Raw genomic sequence first — 21,859 nt, 5'->3', positions numbered from 1 at the left:
GATGTGTCATAATAATTAGGTAATTAATTTACAAAAACACTTAAATCCTTAAACCATAAATATGTCAAATGGAGCCAAATAGAAGGTGATGCTAAATATTTTCTTTTTTTAATGAACCACCATAGGATAATGTGTTCCAGTGAAAACATTTTTTCACAGCAGACATTTGGACTTGTCATAGTAGGAAAAGCACAGGTGTAACTCATAACATTACTGTTTCCACAGTGCTTTTCCTACTGACAACAGCCAATCAGCAGACATTAAGCTAAATGTACATGCTATAAAAGTCTTGAAGTTTCAAGATAATTCTACTATTAGTAGTTAAAAATACTAAGTACAGGTATACACTATACTAAAGTATTTCAAACATCTTGACTATAACCAAATGCAAAAATGCAAATCTTTTATTAATGTTTTGCACAGCATCCCAACTTTTTTGGAAACAAGCGTACAAAAGGTTGTACACAAAACAAGTGTACAGCTTGTTCCCAAAAGTTGGGATGCTGTTGTAATATACTTGAATATTTCCAATTTATTCTACAAAATACCTCTACCCCTCTACATTCCATGTGGAAATAATAAAAATGTTACCCCAGTAACTGTATTGTTGTAGTTTTTTAAAATAGAATTGGCTTAACCAGCCACAACTTAAAACATTGAACCACAGGAATGCTTTTATTTTCAATTAGTACTTTTTGCTAATATTTATGAATGCAGTGGGAGAGCACTGACTAAATGCCTAAATGTAAAAATACTCTGTTTCAAGTAAAAGACCTGCATGTGTACTGCAAGTAAAAGTAGTATGTTCTTATGTGTTGAATTTTAATGTACCCATTTGTTTTATGTTTTTATGATTATTCCATGAGTATGGATATTACCTCTGGGTTTGGTATTTTGTTTAATGTATTATGTGTTTTATAAGTGAGTAGCCTTACTCAGTAAGACAAATATTGATATGGTCATAAAGTATTAAATAAAATAATGGATCTTGTATTTTCAGTAAACTGTGCTTAAAACTCCTTATAATGCACAATGGTCCATTTACAGCATTATATTATTATATATTGTATTGTTGTTTATTATTATGAATGCACCAAGCAATGTTTTTATCAAGACAACTGGTCAAATTGAAGCTCATTTGAATGATATTACATACTGTTATGTGTAGTTTAATATATTCAGAACCATCATATTCTGTTAATTGATTTTGTATGTAAAATATCTAAAAACTACTAGTAGGCCTACTTCAAAATTGCGGTTATAGACATTATTTGAGTGCATATAAGTTACTTTCACCGGCTGGTAACTGCTAATGTAGTATTTTGTTACTAAAGTCCACAACTGCACGCCATTAAAATGTGAGGGAGGCTAAATCTCAAATTTTACACTTTATATTACATCTAATTGAAAACAAGCCACCACTTGTGGGACCCCAGTGATGCTGCAAGGCCCGAGCTGGGCCCAGAGCAGCGCAGCATCCCCTAACAAGCAGCGTCCCACCCGCTGACTCTGGCCATGTTTACAAATAGTCACCCTGTTAAAATAATCGCCTAACTTATTTTTTCAAGTTTTGCAGGAAACACAAAAAACCGAAAGTGTAACATATGACATTTATCGATCATCACTCAAAAAGGATGTAACAAAGGATGGCTATTGGCATAGTAATAACACTGTGTGTAAATTATGTAACTTAAGAGAAACAAATGACTTAGGCAATTTTTTTGAACATGCCTTTGTGACTTAAACAAGATATGGTAACACTTTATTTTGAAGGTGTCTACATAAGAGTCACACAAGCCTGTCATAAACATGACATGACAAGTATCATGAGCATTAATGTTATCTTCAAAGTGTCATTAATGTTCATGACACATCCCATGTCATGTTTATGACACGCTCATGTCACTCTTATGTAGACATCTTCAAAATAAAGTGTTACCATATCTTGCTTAAGTAACAAAGGCATGTTCAAAAAATTGCCTAAATCACATTTTATTTTGACTTAGGCATAATAAATCCACTTAAGTCACACACTTGACAAAGGCCATTATCTTAAAGGGGTAAAATCACATCATCTGATCAACTGAGGATGTAGGCGATTTTACCATAGGTGGCCGGCGTCATGAGCAAGGCCGGATTAACCATATGGGCAACTGGGCAATTGCCCAGAGGCCCACGACCTCTAAAGGGCCCAGGGCAGTGTGGGCACAAGCATAATATCTGGTTATCTCTCGCTTATATGTTAAACTGTCCATTGCAGCTGTATGAATTTTGAGGTGACAGGGTGATTTCTGTTTAAAATGAGCTGAGGACCAAAATGCTACTTGATTCTAGATTCTTGATTTTTGTTTGTGTCTTGTCTTCTCTGTGATGGCTCTATCAATTCAATGCATTTGTGCTGCTGGGAAAAGGTGTTGTTAAATAAATATTGGATGCTTTGAAAGTGGTTGCTTACTTATTTTTTGTGAAAATTGAGGACACTTCCTTTCCTAACTTTTTCTATCTTGTTGTACGGTGTACGGTGGGTCAATTTTGCCAGATTATACTGATGCTGATGTGTTTTGTTTTCATAACATCATATGTGAGTGAGTGGCCTTGACAAGAGGACATTGTGGTGCATTTGTAGTTCTATGAGCGTTTGCACATCTGTACATGAAAATGCACTTGATGGCAGTTAGTTATTGATGTATTGCGTATAATATTACCGTAATTTATTCTATATTTTGCCAGATTATGGTGATCTTGGGGTCGTGATGATGGGGCCCTTGAATATTGTTGCCCAGGGTACAGCAAAGTGTTAATCTGGCCCTGGTCATGAGGCGATGATTTAGGAAGAAAAAAAAAAAACAATTTAGGCGATTATTTTAACAGTGTGACGAAATGTCTTTGATATTAAGAGTGAGGGGGGTGTCCGCAGCAGCAGCTCCCGGGGCCCACAGTGAGGCCACAGCGTTGAGGTGAATGCAGAGATAAGCGTATTTTGAGGAAGATGATCGGGAGGAGGAGGAGGAGGAGGAGGGCGGGGGAGGAGAGGCGAGAGGAGAGTGGATGGAGAGAGAGTGGGACCCGGATGCTGATGCGAGTGAGACGAAGGAAGGAAGAGGAGAGAGAAAATATCGATTTACGGCAAGAAAACCGAAGGGAGTATAATCCAGGGGGCCTTTATCCTGCGTGAACTGTTCCCAGAAGTGAGGAGGGGGATAAGGCAGCCGGTAATAGTGCGGGTTGGTGTGCGGATATCTGTGTTTTTGTACCTGCCGGTGAGGGAGGAGGACACGCCAAAGGAGAGGAGAAGATGCTGTGATCCAGGGATGTAGAGAGACGGGTACAGAGAGACAGGGAGGGGGAGGACTACGCTACGCTAAAGATGCTTGTTTTGCTAGGAATACGCGTTTCACCTCGAAATATTGCGGGAATGCGGCGGCCGTGTGATAAATCTTTCCGTTTGGCGATGCCCACAAACTTGAGGAGGAGTGTGTTTTTCTGACAGGCGGCCGCTGGACCAGGCGGGGAAGCTAAACTAGCCTCGCTGCTGTGTGGGAGAGCGGCGGCGGGGCTAAAATAGCATGTTGTTGCACCTGTAAAACAGGCCTGACAGACAGATTACACTGATTTCATTTCCAGTGTTAACATCCACTTGACGTATTTGACGTTTTGTTGGTCGACTCAGCCAGCAAAGGGTATAAATCTTTGCTTTGGGTGTGAAAAACACTCGGTTGTTTTAAGGCTAAATAACGTTACTCTGCGATAATTTTCTTATTAACCGTCATATATAGCTAGCTAACGCCATAAATGTAAGTTATACGAATAAGCTAATGTACAGAAGTGAAAATGTTTAGTTTGCCTACCTTGTCATGTTTATCTTTAGGGTAGTGGTCAGTATTTAATACCTAAAACAGCCTAGTAACTTGCTGTCATCTCAGTTTCTCTGCTTTAATCTACCACTGTTTTTTTCTTTTGTTAAATATTAACATATTTACCGTGCTAAAATGCAAAAATATTTAGCTTTGTTTATTAACCAGGTTTAGATAAAGAATGTTCAGTTATCATACACATGTTGTAAATCAGCACCATTTTTTTTACACCTTCAGGTTTGCAGTGTTATCACTGAAATAAAAGGTAGTCCTTCTTGCTAAGTTGAGCACCATCGTGTATCCCACAATAAGCTGTATAATATCACAGTGATTGCAATATCCACTGTGCAGTAGTAGTAGTAGTGTATTAGCCTCCAGTAAGAGCAGTATGAGTAAGGAACTGTCTCTAAGTCAGTCAGCTCAATATGTTGGGCCATACCGACTGGAAAAAACACTGGGGAAGGGACAGACAGGTGAGTACATCAAAATGGATTTTAAACCACAATTCCAAGTAAAAAACAGATACCGTAGATGACGCCTATTCCATGCCTTAATGTCTTTTTTTTGTCTCATCACATCTCTCTCAGGATTGGTCAAGCTCGGGGTCCATTGTATTACGGGTCAGAAGGTAGCGATCAAAATAGTCAACAGAGAGAAGCTGTCTGAGTCAGTCCTGATGAAGGTACAGTATGACGCTTTTGAGGTTGTTGCAGTGACGATAATGCTAATTTTATACATAGAAAGATGTGTTATGCTGTACACAAACTGCTCCATATTCTCTATATTTAGCTTTTGTAATAGTTTATGAATTAAACTCTGTTCTGTTGCTTGAAAAATGAAAAATGAGTGGCTGGTGTGCTCTGCTTTAGTATCTTCATCTCTTTTTCTCTTTACATCTGTCTCTTCTCACTAACCAGGTTGAGAGGGAGATTGCCATTCTGAAACTGATTGAGCATCCGCATGTGTTGAAGCTGCATGATGTTTACGAGAATAACAAATACCTGTGAGTTCCCTCTGCATTCAAAAGAGCCTGTGCTCACTGCAGTCTGCATTCTTTCTTTGTTGCTGAATACTGAACTTTGGAGCGGGATGGGTATAAATATTACTCTAAGAACTATATTAATCTGCTCTCATCACTCTAATTCTCACTTATTCTGAAAAGTTTTTGATCTATCTTGAGGAAAAATACTCACTAGAATGCTTTAGCACTGACAGCTGTTGGAGTAGAATATTTAACAGATTAAGAGCATCTGAGGTTAGATTTAAAAAAAAAGTATTTTTGTCTCCTCCTGTCTCTTTCGGAAGAACATTTTAAATCACACAGTTGTCCCTGTTTGTCGGCAGTTACCTGGTGTTGGAGCATGTGTCAGGAGGAGAGTTGTTTGACTACCTGGTGAAGAAGGGCAGGTTGACTCCCAAAGAGGCCAGGAAGTTCTTCAGGCAAATCATCTCTGCTTTGGATTTCTGCCACAGTCATTCCATCTGGTTGGTTTCTTCTGAGAGCAAATTAAACTCTTTAAACAATGAAGAATCAATGCCGATTTGATGTGTCATGGCAGAGGAAGCCAGAAACTGCCTTAGTCAGTAACATCAAAAATGTAAAGCAACATTCCTCTTTAATAATGTTTGCAGGCACTTATCATCCTTAAATTTCGTTCAGACACATTTTTGAAGGCGTGTCAAGTATTAAATTATTGGGAAAACTTGTGATTGTGAAGCATGAACGGATATTTAAGACACTTTATTTAAGTATTACTGTCACAGTTGAGCTGAAAGAGCATTATGAACAGTAGAAGGCTTATAGTATCTGTGTATTTGTCCAGTCACAGAGACCTGAAGCCTGAGAATTTGCTCCTGGATGAAAAGAACAACATCCGTATCGCTGACTTTGGCATGGCCTCCCTACAGGTGGGAGACAGTCTGTTAGAGACCAGCTGTGGGTGAGTTCTACTTCTTTAGTTTTACTATTACCAGGTTAACTGCCAATTCATCCAGAATTGTAAGCTTAGTCATGCTGTCTGTAATACATTTCTTTCATTATAGATCACCACATTATGCTTGCCCTGAGGTTATACGGGTAAGTGTTCCTCAAATGTTGGTACCTGACATATATATATGAGCAAATTAATGAATTATTAATTTATGCAAATACATTGTTACATGAGCTAAACACACAACACCACTAATTGTTTCAAAGTCATAAAAAATAATTTTAAAGGTGTTAATGGACTCCAGAGGCTGTCACTGGGGTTGTTTTTTAGACGCCTCATCTTTAGTTGGAGTGCTTCTTAAAGGCACAATAATCCAGTTCTGTTAATAAAAAAGATGATTTTGATGTGTTTTTGATTTAGCTTGACGAAGTGCTTAATTGAAATGGATTGCTTGAAGTTTTTCTATTTGAGATTTCTTGGATACGCTCTAAACGAGCTGAATTATCTCAGTGAATTTAATCAATTAATGTGGCTCATTTGGGTTTTCAAATCAGTCCTAGTCAGTGTGGAAGTCATGTGGATTCCGTCTTTGGCAGGGGGAGAAATATGATGGGCGGAGAGCAGATGTGTGGAGCTGTGGGGTGATCCTGTTCGCTCTACTGGTGGTTAGTACTTACTCGTGATTTTACATTATGGTCCCTTTGTTATGGAAGCCCATTTCTGCCAATGTTATGAAAAAAAGATCCTGTAAGCGAAAGAAAATGTCTTGAAATAATTACTTTGTTTCTTTATATAGTGATTTAGTAACAAACTATGAAAATAATGAGAAAATTTGTCAAAATAATCATCTTTTGAGAAAGTTTCTTATTGATGTTAGATACAAAGTCATTATTTTGCAATACTAAGTCATTATTTCTAGATAAATAACCATTTTTCTCAAGAAAGTTTCTAATTATGACGAACAGGATATTTATTTTTCATCAGAAGTTTAAGTTTTAATCTTGATTTTTTGGTTCCCTTTTCTAGTAGAAATGGACTTCCATACTTCTAAAAAACAACCATTCATGTGTTTTGGGTTCTTACTTACTTTCCCTTTTCAAGTTAAGTGTCTTTTATCACATCAGTTTTTCCATCCTTCTGTCCCTCTGTGCTTTTCTCCTACAGGGTGCCCTGCCCTTTGACCATGATAATTTACGCCAGCTCCTGGAGAAGGTGAAGAGCGGGGTGTTCCACATGCCCCACTTCATCCCCCCGGACTGTCAGTCCCTGCTCAAGGGCATGATTGAGGTCAACCCTGAAAAAAGGCTCACGGTATGAGACTGTGCTCACAGCAGGCTCATACACATATGGGCTGCCTTACCACCTGGAATTCATACACAAGCTGTATCCAGAGAATAATCAGTCAGATTTACACTTGTGTTAAATTGTCCACATTAAATTGGGGCTGATTCCCATTCCATCATCTAAATATATGGGAATTTAAGAGAGCAGCTACATTGGAATGCTGTCACTAATGTCGAAAAAAATAAAATTTTGGTAGCACAAATAAGTTTATTTTCCTGGCTGAGGTGAAAAAGGTGCAACAGAAACAGATTAACCAAATAAATGATGTACATAAGGCGTAGGACTTCATGTTCAATTAGGCTTTATCTCCACTGAAGAGACAAAAAATAGTAAACATTCAGATTAAAAGTCTCCTCGTCACACAATAATACATGAAACAAACAGAAATGTCACATTTCCATTAAGTTTTCAATATTTCAATATTTCTTTCGTTTAAATACGTTATCTTGTTTCTGCCCTTTTTTGCAATAGTATAATGGTTTTCCGACTAGAGAATTTGGCGCCACCTACTGCTTAACTTGATAAATCAAACTCCTAAATATAGCGTAATGGCAGTCGATAGAAGCAAGCATTCATTCTTAAGCTCGTCTTCTCAAAATTCTGTTAAAATTTGCAATACTTTTTGATGGAAACCTGACTAGTTTGTTTTAGGTGCATTCATGCCCAGATTAAAGATACACAAATTGTAATTGTAATGTACAATATTCATAACTGCTGAGGTGTCTTGTGCATGTAAAGAAAAGTATCTGGTGTGAGCTGTTTACACAGCACCGCTCGGTGGCCATCTGGCTGTTCACAGACTGTAGAAACTAATGGCCCCATCTGCTCTGTCACCCTTTACAGCTAGAGGCCATCCAGAAACATGCCTGGTATCAGTGAGTATACCTTCATTTTTACACACTTATCTGTAGAATTAAATACTAATTCAAAGGGATGCTGCATCTGATTGAATCATATATCTGTGTCATTCATGTGTGTTTCACTGTGTGTGCTTGTGTGTGTGGCTCCCAGGGGGGGTCGTAATGAGCCGTGTCCAGAGCAGCCTCCTCCCAGGCGAGTGTGTGTGAGGCGAATCTTGTCCCTGACTGAGCTGGACCCAGATGTGTTGGACAGCATGCACTCGCTGGGATGTTTCCGAGACAGAGGCAAGCTCACACGTGATCTGCAATGTGAAGAGTAAGTTTTTTTTCCAGCTCTTACCATGACTGTGTAGAAACACTTTGACATGATGCAATGCAATAACCATGCAACATGCCAGTTATCAGGCTATGGTATAATTTGAACCGGGATATATACAGTCATGGAAAAAATTATTACACCACCCTTGTTTCTTTACTGTTTTAACGCCTGGTACAACTAAAGGTACAAATGTTTGGACAAATATAATGATAGCAACAAATATAGCTCATAAAAGTTTAATTTAGGAGCTGATATCTGGCCATTTTCCATGTTTTGCTTGATAATGATTTTGGTTATTATCAAGCAAACCATGGAAAATGGCCAGATATCAGCTCCTAAATTAAACTCACATGAGCTATATTTCTTGTTATCATTTCATTTGTCCAAACACATGTACCTTTAGTTGTACTGGGCATTAAAATGAACGATAAATTGAAGAAAACAATATCTAATATTTTTTTCCATGACTGTATAAGGCAGTCATCAGTCAGCAGCCTGTTAGCTTAGCATAAAGACTGGAGACAGGATGAAACCACTAGCCTTGCTCTTTCCAATAGTTATAATATTCACCTTTCTTTGAAGAAAAAAATGGTCTAATAATTTTTTACAAGACTGTATATTGAAAGGTTACATTATTTACATGCATGGAGAAAAAAATAGATTATATAAGCCAAGACAATACAGAACATTTGACAACATAAACATAAAGAGCACACAAACATATTAAAAACATACAAACGCCACATCAAAATATATGTTCCACAAAAAAGGTGTTTCAGGACTGATTGAATTGTGTACAGGAGTTAATATTGTTCTGGTCACTCAGTCATGTATTTAAAATTCCAGCATGTAATTTTTATTGACCCCTGTGTATTGTGGAGAGACATTTTGACTGCTGTCTGAAAGCGGAGAGGGGATATGGTTTCCTTTCCATCACGCCATGTGAAACTCCTGTTCTGAGTCAGGTTGACTGACTCGCCGCCGGGTTAAAGAACGCAAGATGGTGGATAGACTGAGGCTGTGTGTTCTCGCCTCACAAAAATCAAAGTCATGGTGCAGTCAGGTGCTCCTTGTCACAACAAAGTGATATTGAGGGCTTCAAATGATGCCGTGCTATAAAAAGTCTGTGTTTTGTTATTCTGACATATGCAGTCGAGGACTGCGGCCTTTGAAAGATCCAGCTCCTGAACACAACTTAGTATGGAACACAGTGACTCCTAAAACCGTCAGCAGCTGTAACCTTTGCTCAGGTGGACAAATTATGGATGTCATTCTGACAAGCCTGCACCGTTTTAGGTGAAATTGCTGTTATATTTTTTCAACCTCGCCTTGTTGTGAGCTTCAGACTCATCTTAATTAAACGAGTATTTTATCAGCATGGCAGATTATAAAAACAGAATTAGGGATTATTTGACCATCTAATGTACTCCCTCTGTTACTAAACACTACTAATTCCTGTTTGATATAATTTATTGTTTATTTTCAGACTGTTGTTAGTCTATTTTATAACATATATATATATATATATATTTTTTTTTTTTTTTTTTTTTTTTTTAATTTTTTTTATTTTATATATATATATACATATATATATATTAACTTTTAGCTGTCTTTTCTGTTGGTTGTCTGTTTTATGTGAATCTTTTTATGCTGCTATCTTGGCCTGGATTTTGAGTCTCAATGAGAAATATACAAGTAAAATAAAGGTAAAATAAAACAAATTTTAGTATTAGAAGGATTACGTTTTGGTGCTCAGGTCACTTGCTATGACTTTTGGAAGGGTACCCTGCTCTAATCCCATATTGCTCCTTTCTAAATTCTCCCAAAATGTTTACTTCTCTAATTTTAGTGTCTTTTATTCTCTTTGTCACAGAGAAAACCAGGAGAAGATGATATATTACCTGCTGCTGGACAGGAAGGAGCGCTATCCCAGCTATGAGGATGAGGACTTGCCTCCGCGCAATGACGTAGGTCAGTCTTTAGGGGGCAGGAGGGATCCACTCAAGGGAGGCAGCTCAGCCTCAGTTTTTGTTAAGGGATTGTACCACAGTCTTTGAGTCTGTCGCCAAACACAGGTACTCATTAACTCTGCCAATTATTTGGGATAATTTTAGATTATTATTTAGAAGTTATGACATTTCCAATGATTTATTTTTGCACTGCTTGTTTCGTGTGAATTCACCGTGATCTCAACTATTTGCAATAAAACATGAAGCAATATGGAAGACAGACTGCAAAGTTTGCCCAAGTGGCCTGTTGTTGGCATGTAGATTTGTCTTTGAAAATAATTGTAAATTACAGAATTTTTCCAAGAACTCTGTGTAACATTACCACAACAACAAATCATAATTGTGTTTTACAAATTTCAAACCAGACTTTGCAGGACATCTGCAAGATTTCTCTTTGGGACAAAACTGTGAGAAGTCAGCTATTGTGTCTATGTAAGTGAAGCTAAGTTTAACACAGTCACAGATGGTGCACCGAGCCAGAGGCCTTTGGAAAAAAAACTCACATTTTAGTACTGCAAAAGAGAAAATAAATGCATATTGACAGAGTGACAACAGGGAGTTGGATGATGAAGACAGCAACGTCTCGTGCAAACAGGAAGCAACACCACTTCTAAGAAACAAAATGTTGCATAACATGTCCTGTAAGGTTATTAAAAATGCTTCAACATACATTTTTAAGGCTAATTTATGTTGGGATATCCCATCATGACTTTATGTTGGTGGTACAGCAGATCCTCCTAGAAAGCGTGTTGACTCTCCGATGCTGACGCGCCATGGCCGCTGTCGCCCCGAGAGGAAAAGCCTGGAGGTGCTGAGTGTTACTGAACAGGGGTCACCTACTCCACCTCGCAGGGCCCTGGATACAGCTGCACACAGCCAGAGGTACAGTATATTTATGCTTACAAGCACACACTCTGTACTGTTGCACCAAGAACGCACTCAGTTGCACACAGTTCCTTGTTGGTTATACTGATGCCCTTTTGACCTCCGGACTCTTTGCCAGGTCTCGCTCAGTCAGTGGAGCATCGACTGGTCTCTCCTCCAGCCCTCTCAGCAGTCCCAGGGTAAGGGCCTGTTGGCCAACTTTTAACAAACTGCACATAACGGCTGCCTCGATTACCTGCACTACCTTTTAACAGGATGCAAGCATGCATTATAAAATACTGAAGTTCCAACATTAATTTGTATTAACTCCCCCCTGTAACATAGTAAAGTTAAAGGATCGGCTCGTAAAAATGTTATATGGGCATCTGACTATTGTTTTTGAAAAAATGGTGAACCTATCTGTGAAGGCCTCAATGTTTTATTTGTGTGCTCACTGTGGTGCACATATTCAGTCTATTCTAACAGTTAGGTGATAACAGTACTGTTAACTTGTTGTAGTCTGGGATTTTTAACTATGGAACTGGGCAGTGATTCAGTATTATTAGTCATTATCTCTTCATTAGTTTTGTGACAATATTTTTATATATATTGTGGTCAACAAATGTCAGATATTTTACCAATATCTGTCTAAGAATTTGATATTCAATACTGTAAAACATATTGTTTATATCAAAAAAGATGCAATTGTCTTTAGCTTTTATATGTGATTTTGAATGTTTTATCAGTTCTATTGTAAACTAAATAATCAATATAGATATGCTGTGATAACTTTTGTTTTTGCCTGTAATGCCCACTCCGACATTAAACTGCTTTAAAAAAAATTCAACCACACTTTACAACCCCCTAAAATATCCATTTATCAAGCTCCTCAGTCATTATTACACATCACCACAACACCAGTTCCTCAGTGATTAAATCTCACCCAGCAGGAGGTTTGTGTGGCTTTTTTCTTCTGTCTTCATGTCACTTCTCTTCTTCATTATGCATGAACTAGTTGTAATACACAAGAATATAATACAAAACATTTAAGATAGATCATTTATTTTTGTTTTAAGGGATAATTTGCTTTCCTGGTTTGCTAAACTGCATTAAAACAGCCTTTAGATGGTAAATGAATTAATCTTAAACACAGTAACACCTTCACTGCCATTGTCCTTTGTCACTGCATTTTAACCCTGTCACTACCACAACCTTCACTCACATAAGCTACAAATGGAATTAAACTCTAAAAGGCCAAAACAAAAGCTTTTGTAGTCACTGGTAGTATTACATTTTGCACTTTCACTGCTCACAAGATGCACTCTTTTGACACGAAGCATGATATTCATTTCCATCCTTTCTCCATGTTCCATCCCCTCTCTTTCTTGTTTTCCATCTCCCTCACCCCACAAACCCACTCCCCAGTCCTATCAAAGCCCCGTCTTCACTTTCAGCCAATCAGACGTCACCTCTGCCATCGCTACCCCCCTCACAAAGGAGCCCAAACAGGGAAACGCCACCACTCCTCGCTCAGCTCGGGCTCATGACAAGCCTAAAGCTTCCCCCAACCCAAAGACCCAGACCCTGCCCACCAAGGGGCAGTCAGACCGACCCCATCTGCAGCCCATCAAGTCCCTGCCTCTGCACAACCCATCCTCCCGCTCACCCTCCCCTTCTCCGCTCCTCTCACCTATCCCTCGTTTCTTCTTCCCCTCGTCCTCTGTCCTAAAGTCAGTGACTAAGAGCTTCTACCCAAACTCTGCCCACTCTGTGCCGCAGGTTACTCCCCAGGGCTCTCCGTTGCCCACACCCTTGGGCACCCCTGTCCACCACCCTCACCACCCCTCCTCTACCCCGCCCTCCTCTTCCTCGTCCTCGTCCTCCTCGCGGGCGGAGGGAGGGGGAGGGGTAGGCTCGCTGTCGCTGACCCCGCCCTCCAGCCCAGGAGGGGGAAGCGGCATGGCGGCCAGCAGCTCCGCCCACTGGAGGACTCGCCTCAATTCTTTCAAGAACAACCTGCTGGGCTCACCGCGTTTCCATCGCCGTAAACTGCAAGGTGAGTATTGACCGTTTACCTTAGTAGTATGTTGGAGGTTTGTCATTTTTTTACAGATGCAACACTATTCGCACAGGTCTAAAATAGGTGATAAGTTCCAAGAAGTTGACTTTGTTCTAACACTGGTAAAGCATACATTTTCTGTTTTAAGCTTACAGCTTTTCAACCTCTGTAATGTCAATGGATTATTTCTCAATCATTTTTAGCTTCAACGATCAGCTCTATAGGCCGCTCTGTCTGTCTTCAGTTGTTTCTGACAGTCCACAAAAATATCCCCACCCTCTAGCGGCCACAGATTTTGCCCTAGGATGCTAACATTTAACATGAAGGTCAGGTGTGTGTTTGAAGGTGTGCACGTTTTAAAGCCAATTAGCTGAAATGGGAAGTGACAGTGGGAGTCGTCTTTGAGAGACAAGAGGGCACATCACTTCTCAACAGATTCACGTGCCATGGCCAAATGATCTGTTTGTGATAGAGGTACCATTGCACTCAGCAGAGAGTTCCTCCTTCATTGGTGTGGGTTAGCTCCATCCCTATACTTAATCCACAGCCTCTTTCATAACTCATGAACCGTTTCTCATAGACACTTGTGGGAGCACCATTGTTCTGCCCATGAGGTTGTTCATGTGGTCGCAGCTTTTTAGAATTGCTCTTGTTTTCCTCTGGCGTCAAGTTAAAGATGTAATATTGTACTCAATTGTTAATTTTAATAGTGAGTTGTCTCTTTCAGTTCCTACATCAGAAGACATGTCCAGTCTAACACCAGAATCCAGCCCTGAGTAAGTCACACTCCTTGAGATTACTTGCTGAGGTGTTCACTCAATAAAGCTGTGTGTTTAGGCTCTTGAATGTTTTGAGGTTTTCTGTGGCTCTGTGTATTTGCTCCTACTGGATATTTCTTGTCTGGCTACCAGGTTGGCTAAGAAGTCATGGTTTGGGAACTTCATCGGCTTGGAGAAAGAGGAGCAGATCTTTGTGGTGATCAGAGACAAACCTCTGAGTTCTGTCAAAGCTGACATTGTCCATGCCTTCCTGTCTGTGAGTATCTGATGTTGTCTGACTTCCATGCCTCTCACTGTCAAAGCTTGTTTGTAATTAAAAAAAGCATGGCTCTCACTGGCAAAGGACTTCACACGCACTCTCTTACTGTACTCACTTCATTTCTTTCATTATTTCAGTTTTCTTTTAATTTCAATCTTGCTCACTCGTGGCACGTTAACGGATCACTTTGCTTTCACCAATGGCTCACTCTTTCTCTCTTTTCCTCACCCTCACCCTTTGTCTCCCTATACTCACGTTGGCCCCCGTACCTCTCCCGCCTCGTAAGTCTGTCGGTCTCTCTGCTTCTTCTCTCTCTCCCCACCACGCAGATCCCATCACTCAGTCACAGCGTTCTCTCCCAGACCAGCTTTCGGGCCGAGTACAAGTCCTCCGGCGGCCCTTCCGTCTTCCAGAAGCCCGTCAAGTTCCAGGTGGACATTGCTTTCTCCGAAGGCGAGAGGGAGCGAGACAGGGAGAGGACCGAGAGGGAGGGGAGGAGGGAGACGGGAATCTACAGCGTGACGTTCACCCTCATTTCAGGCAAGTGAAGCCGACATTTAAACCTTTAAATTAAGAATTTAATTAAACTTTGTTAAACATTTGGAATTTGTTTTGGTTGTACCTGCTTAACCCTTTGATGCACAACATGGGTCTAAAGTGACCCGACTGAGTTTTTATTTTTCTATATCTTTGCAATAAATTAATTTCATCATTTAATATTCCAGGTTTTCCTAAATCAACTTGTTTTTGATCATCAAACATCCTCATTTTTTGTTTTCATTTCTTACTTTTTGAATAAAAACCCTTTCTGTATCACTACGCTTCTCATGCACAACATGGGTCAAAAACTTCATGATGGGGTATTGTGTGTATAATTTTAAGGAAAAATGAATTTAATCAATTTTGGAATAAGGCTGAAACATAACAAAATGTGGAAAAAATGAAGCGCTGTGAATACCTTCCAGATGCACTGTATGTGTGACAAAATGATACATAAACATGTTAAATATATTAAATATATGAGTGTGGAAAGTAACTATTTGAAACAAATTACTTAGTATTAGTACTTACTTAGTATTAGGTCATTTAATTTTAAATCAACTTTGGATGAATGAGTCATTTTTGACCCATGTTGTGTATTAGAAGGGTTGTCCATATGTTGTGCATCAAAGGGTTAAATAAAGTTTAACATTTTGGGAAGCAGCTTTATTGGTTTCTTGAGGAGTGTTTTATGAGAGGATCAAGATCAATACAGAAAGGTGAACAATATAGCCATTGGACAGAGCCAGGCTAGCAGTTTCATCCTGTCTCCAGTCTTTATGCTAAGCTAACAGGCTGCTGACTGCCTAATACATCACAGGAGATACAAGAGTTAATCTTCTCTCTGCCAGAAAGGAAAAACTGTCATGAATTTGCCTTTTTTATGCAAAATAAGACACTCAAAATGCTTGATCAGATCCTTAACTGTGTTTACGCACACTTGCTGATTATGATATTTCCTGAAATTAACTATAGACTGTATATAAAGAAGGATGATCCCTCTTTACGTCCTCCACTGTACAAAAAGAAGGTGAGGTAATTTGGAGCCAGTCTGTGCTGTTGCGGTGGGGTGACATTGAGGTCCTGCCCATCCACTCATCCAGCTCAATCTCAATCTTATTAATTCAAACCAAAGTTATAGGTAAAATAAACACATTGCTCAATGTAAGAAGACTACCATCTACTACCTACCAGACAACTACCAGATGGTTTAAATACAGCAAAATATGATCTGAATAGTGTAGTTAGGGTTTTCTCATGAAACTCAACTACATCCTGTACATCTCCAGGTCCGAGTCGCAGGTTCAGACGAGTGGTGGAAACGATTCAAGCCCAGCTTCTCAGCTCCCATGATCAACCAATGGTGCAAGCCCTATCTGGTGAGACTGCTTATGCACACTTATGCACCCACCTGAGTAATATCTTTTCTTTGATTTTAGGTTCTGGACCACATAACCATTTCTTCTTTCCTTGTACTGAAAGTGTTTTTTCAGTTTTTACAGAGGAGCATGGTTTTGTCTGCAGCAACGTCTTCTCAAAACCACTATATGCATATTTAAACCTCTTTTCTAGCCGTTTTTAATGTTTTTCCTGCAGGGGTGTATGTGGAATCAGCAGGCAGTTCCATCACTATCTGCTTAATGTTTTATTTTTATTCATGCTAAAGACTTGGTTGTTTTCTGTTCAAACAATACTCTGTTATTGAAAACTCTAAGAATGCCCTTGACAGGTTGTAGGCTCTCATCACCTGCAGTGGCTGAAACAGAGGGAGAACGGTAGTTGCAGCCTCTGACTATTTGTCAATTGAACAACTGACTTTTAAGACCTTTACACACCAGGGGCGAGACAGATAAATTACACGAAAATGCAAAATACTGGCCTGGGTATATGTCTGATCAAAACTATTCATACCAGCAGCAACAGCTGCAACACACAGTTGTAGAAACCCTGGCGTGCAAAGGCCTTTAGGCACTTTTTTAAATTATGTCTGCATTCATTTATTTCTTGCCCTGACCTATAGACACAGCAGCATTTATACGTCGGGAGTGACTTTCCTGTTCTCTTCTCCTGATCCCTTCCCAGATGAGAAGAACGGCCGGCCCCATGGGACCCCCACCCGCCAAAACTCGAGGCGCTCCGAGGGTGGGGGCGACAGGTGCGAGTGGGGAGACCGAGCAGATGGCGGAGGCATAGGCGGCAGCGGGGGAGTTCTGCAGCGCAGAGGCTCGGCAAAAGAGAGAACCCGACTGCTGTCCTCCAATGGAACCCAATCCCAACCGTAGGATAGAAAGAGAGACCGCGCAGCAGGATGCCTGAACTACACCGGAAAGAAGAAAGTGTAACTTCATCTCCAAGTATCCCTGCAAGCCATGAGCTACTCCTATTCTTCCTTGACTAAGTTATTGAAGGTGCTTGACCATAGCAAGGATTGAGCCTTTTCCCTTCATGTTTTTTTCCCCCCCAACTCGACATTCTTTTGATCTTCTGGATCACCAGGATTCCTACCCTTAAATGAAAACGAAGAGTTAAGGAATCACCCTTTAATGAAAAAAAAATAATAATATGTGAATGAGCAGTTTGGTGTCCATCATAGATACAGCTTCACAGATCAAACTAGGAATTTTGAAGTGCTAATGTGCATGCCAGTTAGCAAATCAGCCTGCTAAAGGATGCTGAAATGATCAGATAGGCTAGTCTACCATATCATTGTAATACAGTATCTGACACCAAAAAGAAATAAGTCTTGTGATGGTTCCTCAAGATTACTCTTAAAATTAACCAGTGCGCTCATATCATTATCAAGCAACATGCAATTACCAGTCCATACTGAAAGAAATATAGATAGAGTATCTCAGCAGATGAACCCTAAGAGTTAGCAACCTGTTCCCACTTCAGAGAGTGGTGAATAAAAAGGTCCTGATTTTCTCAGGAGAAACTACATCCTGGAACTCCAGCAGTGTCTTCTCCTGAGGTAAAGAAAAACCAACAAAGTAAGCTAAAGTAAGTGAATGTGAAAAAAAATATTTTTTTATTTAGTTTTTATTTATTGTTTACATTTTTTCTTTTTGAGGATGTCAGTAGCACAGTGATAGCAGTAAAGACAGTAACTACAGTGTCGGAGAGGGGAAGCTGACCAGTTGCTTTTTAGAAGGCATTAAAGTTTATTGTTTTGATTCTTTTTGTATTTTCTTTTTACTCAGAGACAATATGAAACAATGCATCTAAGATTTTTTTTGCGTTGGACCCCTGTTGCTCTGAAGAAAAGTATTTTTGATTTGAACAGAAATATGAACATTACTATATGAAGAAAAAAACACTATGCGTGAATAGTTCCATGAACCTCATCACAGCTGTTTGTGCCCAGATTGAATGAGAAAAGCATTCCTGACCTGTGGATCAAACAGAAGCCACCTTTCTTGTCGAGCTTGTCTCCTATTGCCATAGTATTCATGTACTGACTCGGAACAAAACAAAACAACAACAACAAAAAAAAAACACAAAGGAAATTCATCAATGGACATTTTCATAATGCCGGACTTAAAAGGCTTGCGATGTCAATTCCTTGTTGAGCAGGACTTCATAATGGGAAGCAAGCAAAGAGTCTCCTAACCCCCATGCTCCTCACTTCAGTGTTCACCAACGAGCCAAGTAGTCCATCACTGCACCCACGCTCATCACCAGAAAGTCGCACCATTCTGCAAGCAGACGTAGCAACTCGGACAGTCATGTATTACTCCAGCACTCTATCAGACTAGTCGATGTTTTTCACCAGTCTTCCATACAGCACAATATGCAACAAAAGGGCAGAATGTTTTCAGAGAGATACACAGTGCTACAGTTCTGTTTGTTTTAATGTTTTTTTTTCTTTATAGTTGTCCACATGCCTATCCATCTATTTATTTATTTATATTTATTTATTTATTTGGTCATGTGGTTGTGTCATGTGTTTCGTTTACAAACTAGATTTTAAGCCAACAAAAATATATCAAGCTAATTTAAGAAATTACTCATTATCACTGTTTGTTGTTTTTTTTTTAAAGTGTTTCTTTCCAAGAAGAAAATGACTTTGACTGCTCTCATTTTACTTGTCTAATGTTTATATTTCACATCTCTTTTATCACGCTTATCTCTGGTAAAGTGTGTGTGAGACGGGTGGATGAAGGCTGAGTGAGAGTGAGCTGAAAACTTTGCAACAGACGCATTTTGAGCTGATCATGTACGGAGATTTTCGACTGACCCAGGAATATTTACATGAACTAACATAGCCAAACCCTAACAGACGCATAATTTCTCTCACACACATTACAATGCTTGCTAATTGGCTTCATCTCTTGCTTTTATGCCTTGTCCCTTTGACCTGTCTGTCCGCCTCTTCACCTGTTGTGTAGCCATCACCACAAGAGATACTGTACAAAGTTGTTTGCCTCACTGTCTGTACACACACTCTTTGATTGCTCACCATCACCAGTTTCATCTTTCTCATCACCACGTCACCTTCACTTTCATTGACCCAACTCTGGCTAAGATTGTAAACTATTCTCCATTCATAAGGGTCAGTAGAATAAGGTGTTTAAAAAAGAAATGTCTGTATCATAATTTAAATATAAAAAGTGCACTATTATAACTATTGCCTGTGATAAAAAGAACAATTATGATTGAATTGATGGTCAAAATAAAGAGAGATCCACCTTATTGTTATGGTTACAATAATAAACCCTAAATTCATGTGTGTGTCTATTTAGTTTCTGGGTTAAAATGGTGTTGATTTAACATTGCTGTTTCTTTTATCTTACACTAATGCTGAAAAAGTGAAACAGTAGGTTAGTCCTACCATCTTGAAGCAAACACTACTGTAGTATTTGCAATGATATAAAATATTACTATATTACCAAGCTAAACAGTCATTACAACAACAGGGGAAGTCTTAATATATACCAGTTTTGACAATTATGAAATTTTAAAAATGTTATTAATACAAATAATAATAATATTGCGTAATTAATACTGTACTTCTTTCTGTTTCTTTCCATTCTCGCTTAGCTTGTTGTTTAATCTCGCTAAGCTTGTTTATTCTCCATTAGCTTGTTGTTTAATTTACCAAACAACAAGTTTAGTTACAGAACAAGTTTTATACCAGTTAGCTGAATAGCTCATTTGCATAGTGGTCCCCGGGCAGGGTTAAACAGTTAAAGATTAATTTAACTGATAGCTTTTGCTTTTGTTGTTGTTGTTGTTTTTCAAATTTCTAATAATATGATGATATTGTTATGATTTTTTTTTTATAACAATCATTTTTTGTGAAAAATCTTAAATTGTGACAAAAAAAGCCCGAAGATGGCAAAAAGCTGTTGAAAGTCCCAGAAAAATCGAGGAAGTGGACTTTGAGTGAAGATTTTCTTTTTGTTTTATTCATTTATTTTTTGTCAGGACTAGAAATGTGTAAGGGTATCTGAAAAACAGTTTAAGTTACTGGTGTTAATCATTTCTGTATCAAATATAATAATGAACAAGTGTAACAAGTTAAGCTTGCTAGTATTTTTCCAGTGACCTACATTTTACTGTAGAAAAAAAGGTTTTCAAAGCCTATTTATGTAATTTCATTTTTATTCAAAACATATGACAGACACTGAACTATCCCCACAAAAGTTTTAGGCAGGTGTGAAATACTTCTATAAAATAAGAATGCTTTCAAAAAATAAATAGTAATGACAATATTTTAAAAAAGGTTAAATAAAAAAATTGTAAAGCTTCAGAGGTTCACGTTTTCATAGCTTTTTTTGTTATAACATTCAATACATGTACTGTTTGGTGTGGACAGATAGAAGTCTGGCTTTTTGTTTAAAAAATTGAACTAATGGATATATAATTTTAATTTAAGAATTGTGAGCAAATATTTCTTTCATATTCATTGAATCCAAACAATACACCCTGTTAAAATAATCGCCTAACTCATTTTTTCAAGTTTTGCAGGAAACACAAAGAACTTCACCAGGAGTGTAACATGACATTTATTGATCATTTCACTCAAAAATGATGTAACAAAGGATGGCTATTGGCATATTAATAACATTGTGTAAATTATGTTCTCGCAGTACACGCGTGTCGGGGCATGCTGCTGTCGGGGTGTGTGCGTTATAGGGGCCAGTCTATACCACCCCTGTGAATTTCATTGCCTTAAGTGTTATAGTGTGGCCACGGTACCAAATATGAAATTAGACTGCCACCACAGTGCCACCGAGGGGCCGATCAATAAAACCTTAAAGGGTTATCCTCAGGAGGGCATTGACAATAATTGTACCAAGTTTTGTATAATAATGCACAAACTATCCCTTTAATCCTCATACAGCTTCTGAAGGACTCTAAACTGATATGTATAAGTTAGAAGAGGCAGGTAGCAATGGTGGAAAGTAACTATGTACATTTACTCAAGTACTGGACTTAAAGTAAAATTTTGAGGTACTTTTATGTACATTTTATGTAACTTTATACTTCTATTCCACCACATTTTGAGACATATATTGTACTTTTTACTCCTCTACATTTAGCTGACAGCTTTAGTTACTTTTCAGGTCAAGATTTAAAATGAAAAACATGATACATTTAAAATGATTACCCATTTTTATAAATTAAACCACTTCAAAGTTTATTAGGTAGTTAAAATGAGCGGAGTGGAGTCATTTCACAGTGTGGTATTAGTACTTTTACTGAAGTAAAGGATCTGAACACTTCTTCCACCACTGTCTTTTTTACTTCTTTACTTTTTTTTTTTTACATTTATTTTTTTTTCTTTATTTTATTTATTTATTTATTTTATGACATGCTCATGTCACTCTTATGTAGACACCTTAGAGTACCAATATTAGTGTCAACAATAAAGCTCTGATAAACTAAACTGATAACTAAACAATCTCCCTCTAGCTCTTATTTGCTGGGTTCTTTTCTGATGCCTATGAATGTGGCAAATTGTTAAAGAAGTGATGATCTTAAAGGGGTAAAATCACATGATCTAATCAACTGAGGATGTAGGCGATTTTACCAAAG

The 21,859-nt window shown here is 38.6% G+C and overlaps 1 protein-coding gene across 4 annotated transcripts; it reads left to right on the top strand.

The window, feature by feature from the left end:
- The first annotated feature begins 3,124 nt into the window (after positions 1–3,124).
- brsk1a (BR serine/threonine kinase 1a) lies at positions 3,125–19,555 on the top strand. Of its 4 annotated transcripts, none has more exons than XM_059324700.1 (19): positions 3,125–4,327; positions 4,442–4,536; positions 4,772–4,857; positions 5,199–5,339; positions 5,678–5,794; positions 5,898–5,931; positions 6,382–6,450; positions 6,950–7,096; positions 7,973–8,004; positions 8,141–8,305; positions 10,182–10,279; positions 11,049–11,199; positions 11,321–11,381; positions 12,961–13,237; positions 13,968–14,016; positions 14,152–14,275; positions 14,608–14,818; positions 16,108–16,197; positions 16,889–19,555. In XM_059324700.1, the coding sequence occupies exons 1-19, from the start codon at positions 4,243–4,245 to the stop codon at positions 17,098–17,100; spliced, it is 2,244 nt and encodes a 747-aa protein (XP_059180683.1). In that variant the 5' UTR covers positions 3,125–4,242; the 3' UTR covers positions 17,101–19,555. The 4 variants fall into 4 exon arrangements, with proteins under 4 accessions (XP_059180683.1, XP_059180682.1, XP_059180685.1 ...); XM_059324699.1 differs by having other exon boundaries at positions 11,046–11,199; XM_059324702.1 differs by having other exon boundaries at positions 11,046–11,199; positions 14,565–14,818; positions 16,889–16,935.
- The last annotated feature ends 2,304 nt before the right edge of the window (positions 19,556–21,859 follow it).

The sequence above is a fragment of the Centropristis striata genome, chromosome 21, assembly GCF_030273125.1.
Source record: "Centropristis striata isolate RG_2023a ecotype Rhode Island chromosome 21, C.striata_1.0, whole genome shotgun sequence".
Lineage (NCBI taxonomy): Eukaryota > Metazoa > Chordata > Actinopteri > Perciformes > Serranidae > Centropristis > Centropristis striata.
The sequence above is the reverse complement of the archived record's forward strand: the minus strand, read 5'-3'. Positions and strand labels throughout refer to the sequence as shown.